Source organism: Kogia breviceps, chromosome 9 (genome assembly GCF_026419965.1).
Source record: "Kogia breviceps isolate mKogBre1 chromosome 9, mKogBre1 haplotype 1, whole genome shotgun sequence".
NCBI lineage: Eukaryota > Metazoa > Chordata > Mammalia > Artiodactyla > Physeteridae > Kogia > Kogia breviceps.
In genome coordinates this window covers 11,750,570-11,766,553 of record NC_081318.1, presented here as the reverse complement: position 1 = coordinate 11,766,553, position 15,984 = coordinate 11,750,570, and the positions used below count along the sequence as shown (strand labels likewise).

General features: G+C 46.6%; 1 protein-coding gene and 1 long non-coding RNA gene across 3 annotated transcripts; one reads left to right on the top strand and one right to left on the bottom strand.

Annotated features, from left to right (window-relative positions):
• Window positions 1–4,730: 4,730 nt before the first annotated feature.
• Window positions 4,731–15,835, bottom strand: LOC136794820 (uncharacterized). The gene is made up of 3 exons (XR_010842044.1): window positions 15,605–15,835; window positions 14,844–15,016; window positions 4,731–4,884 (listed from the first exon to the last, which is right to left on the bottom strand). It is a non-coding gene; the product is annotated as an uncharacterized lncRNA (long non-coding RNA).
• Window positions 12,206–15,822, top strand: TMEM139 (transmembrane protein 139). 2 transcript variants are annotated; one of them, XM_059074814.2, is made up of 3 exons: window positions 12,206–12,481; window positions 13,746–13,995; window positions 14,212–15,783. In XM_059074814.2, the coding sequence occupies exons 2-3, from the start codon at window positions 13,763–13,765 to the stop codon at window positions 14,603–14,605; spliced, it is 627 nt and encodes a 208-aa protein (XP_058930797.2). In that variant the 5' UTR covers window positions 12,206–12,481; window positions 13,746–13,762; the 3' UTR covers window positions 14,606–15,783. The 2 variants fall into 2 exon arrangements, with proteins under 2 accessions (XP_058930797.2, XP_066898050.1); XM_067041949.1 differs by lacking the exon at window positions 12,206–12,481 and adding an exon at window positions 12,698–12,735 and having other exon boundaries at window positions 14,212–15,822.
• Window positions 15,836–15,984: the final 149 nt, after the last annotated feature.

The following is a 15,984-nucleotide window of genomic DNA, read 5'->3' as shown; positions in this document are numbered from 1 at the left end:
AAAAGATGAAACTATATAGTATGATGTCAATTAGGTCTTGATGTTAAAAATACAGAGGACATTAATGTATTAATCTGGAATAAAATATATCAAAATGTTTTCATTTTATTTGTATAGTTTTTGTTTGTTTGTTTTTTGCAGTACGCGGGCCTCTCAACTGTTGTGGCCTCTCCCGTTGCGGAGCACAGGCTCTGGACGCGCAGGCTCAATGGCCATGGCTCACGGGCCTAGGTGCTCCGTGGCATGTGGGATCTTCCCGGACCAGGGCACGAACCCGTGTCCCCTGCATTAGCAGGCGGACTCTCAACCACTGCGCCACCAGGGAAGCCCTGTATAGTTTTTTTAAATGATCATTTATTCTGGTAAACATAAAAAAAATACAAGAATTTGTAGATTCACATTTGGGTACAATTGTGTGTCTTCATTGTTTCCTAAATGTATCCCTTGCTTAACTTAATACTAAATCTCATCCCAGACTAATGTGGGATAATCTCTTATTGTAGAGGCAGATTTCCCAGTCCTGGCCACTCTTCCTTTAAAGGCTCTAGCATCCTATTTTTCTAATCCAATAGAAGAATTTAATCTTCACTGAAGGAATGAGACAGTTTCTAGACTAATCCTTACACATGTGATCTAGATTTTAATGTCTGAACTTATGCCAAATAGAATAAAAAATGATTGTATGAGGGTTCTCCCAAAAAGACAGAATCAATAGGATATTTATAAATATATACAAAGATTTATTGTGAGGTATTGGCTCACATGACTACAGAAGCTGAGGAGTCCCATCATTTGCCATCTGCAAGCTGGAGGCCCAGGAAAGCTGGGGTCAGTTCCAGTCCAAGTTCAAAGGCCTGAGAACCAGGAGAGCCAATGTCTGAGGGAAGGAGAAGATGGCTGTCTCCGTTCAAACAGCATATTCTCCCTTCCTCTGCCTTTTTGTGCTATTCGGGCCCTCAATGGATTGGATGATGAAAACCCGCATTGGTGAGAAAACCTCTTCTACAGATTCAAATGCAAATCACTTCTGGAAACACCCTCGCAGGCACACCCAGAAATTATGTTTTATCAGCTCTTTGGGCATCGGTTAGCACAGTCAAGTTCACAGCGAGAAAAGGAAAAGCCTCCAAATGCAGCTATATTTTATTTCAATTAAGGAATACTCTTTTCTATAATTTAAACCGTTTCATGCTTAGTTGCTTCCTCTCCTCTCCTTCTGATCAACAGTTGTAATATAAAATTTGCAATTATGTCAATGCTCAGAATTCAGTACTGAACCACTTCCTTGTGTTGTAATTCAAATTCCAAGCTTCCCTGGGCTTCCCTGGTGGCGCAGTGGTTGGAAGTCCGCCTGCCGATGCAGGGGACATGCCCCGGTCCGGGAACATCTCACATGCCGCGGAGTGGCTGGGCCCGTGAGCCATGGCCGCTGAGCCTGCGCGTCCAGAGCCTGTGCTCTGCAACGGGAGAGGCCACAGCGGTGAGAAGCCCATGTACTGCAAAAAAAAAAAAAAAAAAAAAAAAAATTCCAGCTTACCAAATAATGTTATGCTTCTAAAAGACAACTTTTTAAGGTAAAATTCTTAAAAATTATATATATATATATATTTTTTTTTTTTTTTTTTTTTTTTCTTTTGGCTGCGTGGGTCTTTGGCGCGCCAGCTTCATGGGCTGCTCTCTAATTGCGGTGTGCGGGCTTCTCTCTAGCTATGGCGTGCGGCCTCCAGGGCGCCGTGGGCTCTGTAGTTTGCAGCACGTGGGCTCTCGCTGAGGCACATGAGCTCAGTAGTTGTGGTGTGTGGTCTTAGTTTTCCCAAAGCAGGTAGGGTCTTAGTTCCCTCACCAGGGATCGAACCCGCGCGTCCCCTGCATTGCAAGGTGGATTCTTTACCACTGGACCACCAGGGAAGTCCCCAAAGTGATATTTTTTTACAGAACCAAAACACAAGTGGTAATTAAAGACAACAAAGTATTGCATGCATGTGGTAAAACAAAAACAAAAAAACAGAACAAGTTGTGAAATGAACTATGAAGAACCCTCCCTTTCCCACTCTTCACTTTTTTTGTGTATGCTTCGAGAAATGCCCATTTTTTTAAAACACAAATGTCAGGCATAATACAGAGATTCCATATACCTTCACCCAGTTTCCCCAGTGGTAACATCTTGCACGTCTGGTACAATAACACAACCAGAAAATTGGCATTGATACAATCCATCAACCTCATTTAGATTTCACCAGTTTGATATGCACACATTTGTGTGTCTGTGTTTAATTCCATATAATTTTATCACCTGTAGGCTCATGTGACCACAACCACATTCTAGACACAGACTGCTTCCAGCTTAGGGATCCCTCATACTTCCCTTTCTGTAGCTATAGCCACCTCCCTCCCTCCCTCCCTCCCCACTTCCCTAACCCTTGGCGACGCTGATCTGTTCACATAGCTGTCATTTTATGAGGGCTGCATGAACGGAATCAGATTGGCTTGTTTTCACTCAGCATAACCCCCTGAGGTCAACCCAAGGTACTATGTGTCTCTGTAGTTTGTTTCTTTTTATTGCTGAGTCCTGTTGCTTGGTATGGATGTGCCAGTTTGTTTAACCTGTTGAAGGACATTTAAGTTGTTTCCACTTTGGGGCTGAAAAACAGTTTCTGGACCAAATTCCAACGTGTGTGTGTGTGTGTGTGTGTGTGTGTGTGTGTGTGTGTGTGTAGGCTTCCCCACACCAACAAGCAATTTTCAGTTGCCAGCAGCGTGTTCGAGAATTCAACTCAATTCCGACACTATCTACCCAGAGATAGCATTACATTCCACATGTAAGACCACCCTCCACTTCGATCGCCAGGTGCAAGTCCAGGTTATCACCTGTGCTTCTGACAGACTGGTTATAAGCCAGAGGTTCCCATGACCCCCTTCTCGGATTTAATTAATTTGCTAGAATGGCTCGCAGAACTCAATAAAACCCATTTACTCACTAGATTACTGATTTATTATAAAAGTATATTAAAGGATATGATTCAAAACCCAGATGAAGAGATACATAGGTCAAGGTCCTGAACAAAGGAGCTTCTGTCCTCATGGAGATGACGAGATACATAGGGCAAGGTCCTGAACAAAGGATCTTCTGTCCTCATGGAGATGAAGAGATACATAGGGCAAGGTCCTGAACAAAGGAGCTTCTGTCGTCATGGAGGTTGGGGACCAGCATGGTGGCACATGGAAGCATCCAGGTTTCCCATTGTAGAACCTCTCCGAAAATGGGGTTTTTATGGAGACTTCATTACATAGTCATGATTGACTAAATCTCTGGCCAATGGCAATTGATTTAACCTCAAGCTCCTCTCTCCTCCCCAGAAATCAGGGAGTGGAACTGAAAATTCCAACCCTCTAATCACTTGGTTGGTTCTTCTGGTAACCAGGCCCCCCATCTTTAGGTGCTTCTAAAAGTCACTTCATTCACAAAAGACACCCTTATCACTGTCAATGCTTAGGAAATTACAAGACTTTTGGAAGCTGTGAGCCAGAAACTGTGGAGTAAAACCACATATATATAAGAAATATATTTTGGTCATCTGAATATCCAAATGTGTGTATATAAATCTATCTATCTATAGCTTATCAATCACAATATCACAGGGGCTATTACAAGTAAAGCTGCTATGAACATGCATGTACAGGTTTGTGTGTGCTCATAAATTTTCATTTCTCTGGGGTAAATGCCCAGGAGTACAATTGCTGAGTCATGTGGTAAGCGAATGTTTAGTGTTGTAAAGAAACTGCTATACTTTTCCAGAGTAGCTGTACCATTTTCCCTTCACACCAGCAATTCATGAGTGATCCAATTTCTCCACATCCTCACCAGCATTCGGTGTTACTACAATTTCTTATTTTACCTTTTCTGATTGATGTGTAGTGGTATCTCATTGTGATTTTAGTTCATATTTCCCTAATAATGTTGAACATCTTTTTGCCTATGGGGTTGAGTGGGAAGGGGAATGATGGAACTTTCTGGGTGATAGTAATGTTTCTTATCTGGATTGGAGTTTGGGTTACACCAATGTAAATTTTATCAAAACTCATGGAATGGTCCAGTTAAAATCTGTGCAATTCACTGCATGCAAATTTTACTTTAAAAAAAAAGGTAACTGTAAACTAATATTTAATTCTTGTTACTTTTATGTATGCTGAAGTAGCTAGGTGGAAGTGTGCTGATGTCTGCAGCCTACTTTGAAATGTATCAAAAAATAAGATATATTGATGGATAGATAAAGTGATGGATAGATATGTAACAAAGTATAATAAAATTTATTTTATGAATTTATTTATTTTATTTTATTTATTTTTGGCTGTGTGGGTCTTTGTTGCTCCGCGCAGGATTTCTCTAGTTGCGGCAAGCAGGGGCTACCCTTCATTGTGGTGCACGGGCTTCTCATTGCAGTGGCTTCTCTTGTTGTTGCAGAGCATGGGCTCTAGGCTCGTGGGCTTCAGTAGTTGCAGTGCTCTGGCTCAGTAGTTGTGGCTCGTAGGCTCTAGAGTGCAGGCTCAGTAGTTGCGGTGCACAGGCTTAGTTGCTCCACAGCATGTGGGACCTTCCTGGACCAGGGCTTGAACCCACGTCCCCTGCATTGGCAGGCGGATTCTTTTTTTTTTTCGGTACGCGCGCCTCTCACCGCTGTGGCCTCTCCCGTTGCGGAGCACAGGCTCCGCACGCGCAGGCTCAGCTGCCATGGCTCACGGGCCCAGCCACTCCGCGGCATGCGGGATCCTCCCGGACCGGGGCACGAACCCGCGTCCCCTGAATCAGCAGGCTGACTCTTAACCACTGCGCCACCAGGGAAGCCCGGCAGGCGGATTCTTAACCACTGCGCCACCAGGGAAGCCCTGTATAATGAAATATTAGTTATAGAATATAGATGGTGTGTACATGAGTGTTCACTGTAAAATTCTTTTCTGTGTTTTTAAGAACTCATAATAAAATGGTCTATACATGCTGAACTATGCATACTGATAAGGAACAATCTCCAGTATATGTTGTTAGGTAGAAAAAGCAAAATATAAAAACAATATCTATGACATGCTCCCATGTGTATAAAGAAAGGGAGCCTGATTATATTACATTTGCTTGGTCAATATCTCTCTGGGAGGATCTCCAGAAAAACTGTAGAAACTGGGAAACTGTAATTGTCTCTAGGAAAGGAGACTGAGAGACTGAGGTTTGGGGGTGTAAAGAAGATTTACTTTTTTTTTTTTTTTTTTTTTTGCGGTATGCGGGCCTCTCACTGCTGTGGCCTCTCCCGTTGCGGAGCACAGGCTCCGGACGCGCAGGCTCAGCGGCCATGGCTCACGGGCTTAGTTGCTCCGCGGCATGTGGGATCTTCCCGGACCAGGGCACGAACCTGTGTCTCCTGCATCGGCAGGCGGACTCTCAACCGCTGCGCCACCAGGGAAGCCCAAGAAGATTTACTTTTTACTCTAATCCTTTTTAACTGTTGAAATGTATGAGTATAGATTCTTTTCTTAACTAAAATAATTATCTTTAGTAATCTATATCTTTAAAAAAATGTGTTAATATCCACACATTGATACTTTCACACATTGATACTGTCTCAGATACTGTGTTTAATCATTAACTCTTTCAGACAGAGTGTCAGGCTGTCATCTTTCCATCCACCTCAGAAAATCCTGGAGATCAAGATCAAAAGTGTTACCTTTCCTGGATAGATAACTTTAGAGATTAGCAGAGGACGATGTACAATGTTAAGTTACAAACAAATGCTCCCTAGTGAAATCCAGTCCCTGTGACAGGGTGGTGGCCCTGTGGCCGGGTCCCTGGTGTGCCCATTACACTCAGACTTTGGCTGTAGCTCCTGGGTCATAGCCGGGCTGCAGGAGTGGGGTGGGATAGGGGTGACAAGCTTGGGCTTATTTTCACCAATTTACAAATTAGAAACTGAAGCCCAGAAAGGTTGAGTACTTACCCGAGGTCACACAGTTAAGTGGTAGAGCTGAGATTTGAAACCTGGTTTGGCCATGTCCAAAAAAATATGTGATTAACCACAATACAGCCCTACTTTCTCATGTGTGGGGACACAGTTAATGTGGGACACTGTTGCCACTATCTGTAGAATTTTCTAATAAAAACAATGCTTTTTGTGTTACTTGGCAAAAACCACACTCAGTTTCTTAAATTTCAGGATTGCTTTTTGTGGCACAGTGCTGAATACCTCACAGCACTGAACACCGTTGTCCACTCAGTTCATTCCCAGTGAGCTTTGTACAACGTTACAACTAGCTGGTGAGGGTAACATTTATCCTTACATACTTGAGGATTCTTTGAAAGCATTTCTGTCCCCAAAATATCAATGTTTCTGATTTACTTCCTGTTATATCATTTAACCACCTTCCCTACACATTTGGAGGAGCTGTAAGGCAACTAAACACAGAAGAAAAAACCCTCAACAGAGTTAAAAGATCAAGATTCTGAGGTTGATTCTAACTAAACAAATCATGGGATTTCTCTGAGCTGGTTTCCTCCTCTGTAACATGGAAATGATAATCAGATTTACCCCATGATTGTTATTAAGGATCAAATGAGATTGTGGATGTGGACCAAATTGTTTCTACCACCAACACCGTGTTAGAAGAAGTCACGTGCACATGAGGCTTCTAAGAGCTGTTCATTTAACATGTTACTTTTTATAACCAGTCTTAATTAGCTCATAAAAGATGAGCATCCTGATAGAGCGAGCCTACAATCTTAATTTCCTAATCTTGCTTTATAGGCCAATAACCTTATTTTATCTTCTGATATTCTCTTTTGCTACCTTTGCTATCTGAAAATCAGTCTTTTCTTAAGATGACAAACAATGGGGAAAATTGCATCTAACCACTCCTCCAGGGAAGACCAGGGTAACGATCTTAGAATGTCACAGGTGCCGTGTTAAATTAGGCGGCCAAAAAAAAAAGTGTTAAGAGTTGGATGACATAGTGGTTCAGAGCCAGTACTCTGGACTGGGACTGTGGGTTCAAATCTTGACCCACCCTTGACTAGCTATGTATTTTCCTCAAGTCTCTGACCTCACCTACAAAATGATATAATAACTACCCCTTATTACATTATATTTTAAATTACCTAATTTGTGTAAAGCATTTAGCACAATGAGCAGTACATACAAAACACTCCACGCGTGTTGGCTGTAAGTATAAAACAGACCCAAATTCAGAAACAAAAAACCACAGAAATCTGGAGACACAGAAGCACACAGCGGTAGACACCCGTGACCCTTCCCAGGAAGTCTGTGGATTATCTGCACTTCTCCCTTTTGCCCTGACCACCCACTTCCCTGCACCATTATCCTCCAAAATGAGGTGGCCTGGCAGGCCAGCCAAGAGGGGAGTTCCAACCTCTAGCCAGGTGCTTTGTGAGAAGCAGGCAAGTAGAAAGCCAGAAGACAACTGAATTAAGTGGTGAATTCATATTCTGCTAAGGATACTAAGGTGATAAAGAAAAAAGGCAAGTAAAAACTTTGGGAAGGAGATTGGCCACATGCATTCAGGGCAATAAAAATTTTCACCTTGCTTGTCTCAGGAATGACTTTCCTTAGAATTCAGCTGGAGGAAATAACCCCAAAAGGAGAAAAACTACACCCAAGAAGATAGAATTTTATATATATATAGGCTGCGTTGGGTCTTCGTTGCTGTGCGCGAGCTTTTCTCTAGTCGCGGCGAGCGGGGGCTACTCTTCCATTGTGGTCGCGGGCTTCTCACTGTGGTGGCTTCTCTTGTTGGGGAGCATGGGCTCTAGGCATGTGGGCTCAGTAGTTTTGACACACGGGCTCAGTAGTTGTGGCTCATGGGCTTAGATGCTCCCTGGCATGTGGGATCTTCCCAGACCAGGGTTTGAACCCGTGTCCCCTGCATTGGTAGGTGGATTCTTAACCACTGTGCCACCAGGGAAGCCCAGAATTATACTTTTTAAACAGCTTTATAGAGGTACAATTCACCCCTGTAAAGTGTAAAATTCAATGGGTTGTGGGGGTTTTTTTGGTATATTCAGAGTTGTACAAGCATCACTACTACCTAATTAGAAAACATTTTCATTAACCCAAAGCAATAAATCCATTCACAGTTACTTCCTATTCCTCCCTCCAGCCCTTAGCAACCACTAATCTACTTTTTTGTCTCTTAAAGCATTATTATTATTATTATTTTTTGCGGTACACGGGCCTCTCACTGCCGCGGCCCCTCTCCTGCCGCGGAGCACAAGCTCCGGACGCGCAGGCTCAGCGGCCATGGCTCACGGGCCCAGCCGCTCCGCGGCATGTGGGATCTTCCCAGACCGGGGCATGAACCTGTGTCCCCTGCATCGGCGGGCGGACCCTCAACCACTGCGCCACCAGGGAAGCCCAAAGCATTATTTTTGATGACCGAGAGGAACAAAAAAAGAAAAATTGAATAAACTCAATGTTATTGAATAACATAATATAAAGGTCTGTTAAATTATAGTATATCCATTCAATAAAATACTATCTTATTGGCTGTTAGAAATTACTACAATAAAAACTATATCAAAAGGCAATTCTGTTACAATGTGTAAAGTTTTTTAAAAGATAACAAAATGGTGAACATACTCTGATCTCAACTAGGGTATATTCTGGTTTGTGTGTGAACAGACTGGAAGAAATGTGTAGAAATTTGAAGTGGCCATGTTAGGGTAATGAGATTGTGGACAACTCTTCCTTTAGCCTTTAAATATTTTGTAACATTTTATATTTTTTTAAAAATGGAATTTTTAGAAAATCTATTTAAAATTACTGAAATAGAGAATATATTGTAGGGCACAGCCAGACAGCAGTCCAGCCCCTATGACTTGGATCCAGTTCTTACTTAACAAATCTCTTTAGTGCAGGCTCCTTCTAGCAACCAAGAGCCTTAAGCTACAAAGGTCCCACCTCACCCAGGCTGCATGACTTTTCACACTGTAGACTTTCAGGCCTTCACCCTTTGGCCCTCTTACCTCTCAGCCGACACTCCCCAAACTCCCCAGAACTCACTGCTTAACTAAGCCTTCTTAGTTACCATTGCATACCAATGACTCTTGGCCAATTTCCTTCTATTAATATATTCCCTGTAGGTCCAAGTCCTTCTGATCCCAGCCATACTTTCTCCTTATGAGCTGAATAGTAAGAAAATTGGTGGAAACAAGATAATCATCCCTCAGTATTGGTAGGGGATTGGTTCCAGGACCCCCGAATGTGATGAATGTGGAAAAGCCTTCATTTGAAGGTCACATCTCATTGGATATCATAGAGTACACACTGGAGTGAAACCCTACAAATGCTCAAAATCTGAGGTTGCTCAAGTCCCTTATATAAAGTGGTGTAGTATTTGCATATAATTCAGCACATCCTCCTGTACACTTTAAAACCATCTCTATGTTACTTATAATACCCAACAATGTAAATGATTTGTAACAGTTGTAAATACAATTTAAATGTTATATAAATAGTTGCCAGCACTCAGCAAATTCAAGTTTTGCCTGTTGGAACTTTCTAGATTTTTTTTTTTCTGAATATTTTCTATGCGAGGTGGGATGAATCTGAGTGAATGCGGAACCCGCAGATTTAAAGCGCCAGTTGTAACTGAAACCGTGGCCCTCAGATTGGGACTTGAACTCAGCCTCAACCCAGACTGGGACTCGAACCCATGCAGCTGGGACTCAAACCCAGCCAAAACCCACAGTCTTCCAACTGAGGTCACACACCTGGTTTCAGGACTTAATGAAGCTCAGGTTTTTGATGTCTCATCACAGAAAGAATTCAGTGAGAGACAAACGGATAGATAAGAAGTGGATTTATTCAGAAGAAACACACTCCATAGACTGTGGGCCATCTCAGGTGAGAAAGGCACCAGGGTATGGGGTTGTCAGTTTTTATAGGGGTGGGTAATTTCCTAGGCTAATGACTGAAAGGATAATTCCAGCTATTTGGGGAAGGGGCGGGGATTTCCAGGAATTGGGCCACCGCCCACTTTTTGATCCTTACGGTGGGTCTCAGAACTGTACTGGCACCTGTGGGTGGTGTCATTTAGCTTGCTGATGTGTCACAGTGAGGGTATAGTGAGGCTCGAGGTCTAGTGGAAGTTGACTTGTCCGCCATCTTGGACCCATCTGGTTCTAATCAGTTTACGTCATGTCCTCGGGCTACGTCATGCTTTCAAAGGTTGTGCCCTGCCCCTTCCCTCTGGTTTCATAACAACCAGCTCTCCTCCTGTTACTGAGTCCAAGCTCCCTGTCTCGCCACACGATGGGCCAGTAACTCGGGAGGCAAGGTGTTGAGGCAAGGAACATGACTTTATTCGGAAAGCCGGTAGACCGAGAAGATGGCGGACTAGGGTCCCCCAAAAAACCATTTATTGGGGTCTGGATGCCAGTTTCTTTTATAGAATCAGAGAGGGAAGTAAAGTAAAAATGTAGAATAGAGAGAGAGGCGGGGAGGAAGTAAAGTAAAAAGGACTATCAGTCTTGCAAAACATCTCTAGGCCAGCCTCGGGGAGGGGATGTGTTAATTTTTTCTTTCTTGCAGCCATTCACAGGGGGGTAGGGTTCCCTGAGGCAGACCATTATGTATGATTATAATAACAAAAGCAATGAGAAAGGCAAAGGCAAAGAAACAGATCCCACACGGGGTCAAAATAGGCTCTCTTCCCTGTTACTCTCCCACCCTGCATTCCCACTTCCTAGAGACACAGCTCATTTACCCTATCGTAGCCTTCCTGTTACGTCGATCACCTCCCTCCCCGTAGTCAGTTTGGGACAGAGAACCAACACTGACACCCCACCACTACATACACACACAACCCCAGGCACACTCACTCTCACCCATGTCCTCATTTTTGTTCTCCTCCTCTCTCTTCCGCCCCCCGCCCCCCCTCCACACATCCTCCGCTGCAGGAGCCCTGGCTGTGCCCCAGGACTGCTACCCCTTCCGTTTGTCCACTAGTAACACTCTGAAGGCAAGAGTCCAGCCCTGTCTCAAGAACAAAGTACGCCTCCAGCACCTGCCTCACCCAGACTTACTGCCAGGTCCACAACTGAAAAGAGTGGGTTCCAGATCGCCAGTCTGTGGTGAGGCCAGGTGGAACGGGAGCCTTCTAAGGAGAGCATTCAACTGTGTTCAGTGAGCACCTGCCACGTGTCAGGAACTGTGTTAGCTTCAGAGATTCAGGTTGGTTGACACTAATCACTCACCCTGAGAAGCTCACAACAGAAGCGTTGCCGAACACAAGTTCGCTTGTCTGCTCCACGGTGAGGCCCAAGAAGCCCAAGCGTCAGTGTTTGGGGCAGAGAAGAGTTATTGCAAGGGCTGTGCAAGAAGAATGGGCAGCACTTGCTCAAAAGACCTGAACTCCCTGATGGTTTGGGGGAAGAGTTTTTGAAGGCAAAATATGAGGTGAGGGCTGTGAGGTGTGCGACTTTCCTCTGATTGGTTGGTGGTGAGGTAACAGGGCGGGGCTCCAGGAATTTTGTGCTAGCCTGAAGTTACCATCCTCCACCTGGGAGGGGGCCTTAGCTCCTGTAGAAGAACTCAAGGATATATTGTTACTATATCCCTTGAGGAGGAACCAGGACTTGACTTTATCGCAGAACTATTGTTTCTTGACTGCTCCTCCACGGTTTCTACATTGCCTTACTTCCGTAATTAGAAACTGTTTGAATCTGCCCTTTGAAACTCAGGGAAAGTCTAGGAGGCTAAAGCCTTTTTCCTACCGACAACAAACAGGGGGCGCTTCCCTGGTGGCACAGTGGTTGAGAGTCCGCCTGCCGATGCAGGGGACACGGGTTCGTGCCCCGGTCCGGGGAGATCCCACATGCCGCGGAGCGGCTGGGCCCGTGAGCCATGGACGCGCAGGAGCCTGTGCTTCGCAAGTGGAGAGGCCACAGCAGTGAGAGGCCCGCGTACCGCAAAAAAACCACAAAAACAACCAGGGGACCCAGAAAGGCTTTTGCACCCAGGAGGGCTCCTCAGGGTCCTGCTCGGTTTCAGAAGGAAGGTACGTAAACAGAACGTCCCTATATAGCGGGAAAAGGCGTGGGCAGGGGAGGAACGAACGCCGTGCAGACGCAGTGGGGACGGTCTCCGCAGCAGGCGCCACCTCGGAGGTGGCCTGTGAAGAATCAAGAGTTAACTGGGCCAAGAAGCATACACAGCACGTCTTACAGGTCTGCAGAAAACAAGGAACTTACAGAAATGGCACTTTGGCAGCAGAAGTAGGACACATCATTCCATGCCCACAGTAGTGCTACAGTGTGCAAAGCACTGCGTGATCCGCAGAGATCAAATAGACTGTAGCCTCTGCTCCCGGGCACAAAACGTATTACCTGAATATAATACATACTGCTCGGAATACCAAACGCATTGAGAAGAAGGGAGAAGAAATGTGAATTTAACTCTGGTCGCAAGTACAAAGATCACTGGGGGTGAGTTTGGGGAAGTACTCTCTTTAGGGCGCTGTAGGGGATGGGTGGAGTAAATAAGAGGCAGAAAAATCAAGGTGGGGCAGTAGTAGGAGTTCAGCCTTCAGCAGAAAGGGGAGGAGGAATCTTGCGCAGGATTGGGGCAGGAAAGTGGGTGGAACCAGTGGGCGCCACCCCGTCTCCTCCTCCCACCCCCCCCTACAACCTCCCTACCTCGCAGTCTGGTGAGACAGGTGAGGGAGGAGCTCCTAGCGCTGGTAAGAGGGGCAGGAGGGCTGTGGCTTTGGGGCTGGCGTGTAACGAGGGGGGCTGGCGTGTAACGAGGCGGTCTGGCCCCTTTGTCGAATCAGTGACTTCTTCCTCTGCAGAGATCAGGGAGCTCCTGACAGGCTGGCTGGGGCTAGTGGCTGCCTAGGTGCTGCTGCTGTGTTGCAGGGCAATGAAAAGGCTTCTCCCCACCAGCCTCCCAGCCTCTGTGCTAGTAACTCCAGGCAGGAAACTTGAAATCGGAGTTTACCGAGTGAGGGCCGGTAGAGGGCGGGGGGCTGTGACAGACATGGGGCACGGAGAGGTCAAGAATCACCTGGGCCTCTGTCCATTGCCCTAGACCTCTGTCTATCGCCTTCGACCTCTGTCTGTAACATTCTCAGGTAGTTGTGTCCTGTGGCTTTGTTGTGTCTATGTACACTTTGTCCCTCCACCTGGAGTGTGTGGCTGACAGGAGGAAATGGGAAGATGGGGTCAAACAGGGTAAGTGGTGCCCTACAGGGTCAGACTGAGGGACTCAGACTGGGCAGGTGGGGGGGTGGGCGTTCGATGCAAGCAGTAATAAAGGGCGGGGCCCTCCTATCACCTGGATTCCAGAGATGCCGTGAGTACTGAGGCCCCAGGCAGGGCCTGCCCAGGACTGGATCCTGGAATGGGTAGAAATACAGAGATGGAAGGGAGACCATAGGGAAGAAGGAAAAAGTAAGGAACGTAGGGCTCTGACATAGTAAACTCAGGGCTGGAGGGCTGGGAGCCAGAACTCCTGGACTGGTTTCCTGGCTATTCCACACATTCTGATACCCTGGGACAACAGCGTGATCCTAGAGAGAATTCCAGAGCTGAAGCGGGACCCTGCAGATCATTTCTTTGGGCCATTTATTTGATTTGAGATTGAAGAAACAAACCCAAACAAAGGTATCTAATATGCTTACTTTGAAATCTAACCCAGCGGTGATGCCAATCGCTAGTGTAGACACAACAGCTGTGTGTCTTTTTGCAGGAGCCTGGGGAGGGGCCATGGTGCCAAGCCAATTGTGGGGGACTCTGGAGAAGCTGCTTCTCTTCCTGTGTTGCACCTCCTTCCTCCTGGGGCTGGCTTTGCTGGGGATACGGCCGGACATCGCCCCTGTTGCTTATTTCTTTCTCACCTTGGGTGGCTTCTTTTTGTTGGCCTGCCTCCTGGCCTGTGTTTTGGAATGGGGGTCTCAATCAATGCAGACCGAGAGCCCAGGGGCCTCAAGCAATGCACGGTGAGTTAAGGGGTGGGCAGGATTGGAGGATTACATGTGTACCCATTCTCCCTGTGTCCCTCTAGACTCTAAGCGGACAGCCTCTGCTTTACCCCTGTCCCTGGTATCAGGGTCAGGGGCTAGTGGAGGGGTCTTTCGCTGGTAGAAGATAGAAAAGGAAAAAAAGGCTTCTTTCAGGAAGCCACTAATGACCTTATTTCTCCCCACCCCCCTCAGGGACAATGAAGCCTTTGAGGTGCCAACCTATGAAGAGGCCACAGTGTTGGAATCACAGTGCCACCCCCCAGAGGTGGATCAACCACCCTCCTACACCAGTGTTGTAATCCCCCCAGAACTTGAGGTGGGACAGCCTAGCCATCCAGAGGAGCCCAGGAGAGCCAGACTGGACAGGCGAGTGGGCTCAGAGGGGTCTGTGATCTCAGGAAGCCCTGGAAGACCTCCAGTCAGCCTGCGGCTTCGGGGACCACGAGTTGCGTCCACTGTTCCTGATCTGCAGAGCTTGTGGACGCCCCCCAAATTGGAACCTCTTACTCCACCCCCTGCCTATGATGTCAGCTTTGGTCACCTTGATGATGATGTTTTCTATGGAAACAACTGGACACCCCGCTAAAGGACTTTCCCAGGATATACCATCTTTCTGCACCAGACCCACTCATTCATTCGACCAGTGCTTCCCAGTGCCTGTTATGTGTCAGGAACTGTGTCTCCACCTGGACATCACATATGATGAGTAACCCAGAGGGGAGTGAGGCTATGGTGAGCCCTTCCCAGCTTTACAGTGGCTCATCCCAGAGATGTGGGCGGCACAATTTGAGTCTTCAGGCAATATTCAGTGACCTACCCCATACCTGGTATCTCCAGAGTTAGACTGAGGGTGAGATGAGGAGATTCCAGAGAATCTAGTGAAGGACGAAAAGAAACAATATCTGAGTGACAGCTCTGTTGCTTCTGTTCCAGGTGCTTTGCCTCTATTAGATCACAAAAATGAGGTATCATTGTTCTCCTTTGAAAAACGAGGATCCTGAGGGTCAGAGAAAATTGATAATTTGCACAGGGGCACACCACTAGTGAATAACACACAAATGTCTTGAATTTTGCTCTTCTGATCCCATAGCCCTTGTGTTTTCAATACAAGGCAACAGAAGCCAGTTCATGCACACATCTCTCAATTTCTGTCTTGGTCAATGGCTGGTGAGGGGTAGAAGACTTCATGTAGACAGAATGGGGGACCAGCTGTGTCTGCAGACAGGGAGTGCTGAGTGGGACCAGGAGTGTGCCCAGCCTCCTAGAGGAGCAGAGCTATCAAAACTGTGATGGCCCCTGCTCCAGATGGGGAGAAGTTCCTGCCCCGAGGAGCTAGACAGCAGTCCCCAGTGCAGGGTCCCATCCTATCTAGAAGCAGTGGAGTAAACTGCCCCAGGGAGAGGTACATCTGATTCTGAGGATGGGTGGATATGACGGTCAGAAAAGAAAACCCGAGGTGCTTGGCGAGGGGTGGTGAAGCATCTAAGGATCCCTCTTGCATCATCTATTATGAAGCACCGGAAACACCTGCACTGTCTGCAATAGCTTCAGCCTCACCCCTGTGCCTGACCCCGCTGGGTTTTACCTGAGGACCCCCTGCCCTGCTTCCTCAGATCCAAACAGAACACCAGCTTCTCTTCTCTGTAATAATGTGCTGTGCCTCTGATGCAGGTTTGAGCCAACCATCGCTGACCCACGCTCATTCTTTGCGCGGGTATCTGTCTAGCGCCTTCTAGTGCTGTCCTCGTCGTCTTTACCCTGGTCCCAACAGTTCAACTTTAATAAACTGAAGAGTCCAGCCACACCCTTCTCCATACAGTTCTTGCAACAGGAGCGTGAGGAGAGGTGGGCGGTTCCGGGGAGGGAGCTGTGATTTCCGCGGGAACCGACGACCAATCGGATGGCCAAGTAGGGCGGGGCGGCTCCTAGCTTCCCCTTCCGCCGAGCGCGCTCGCTCACCCCATT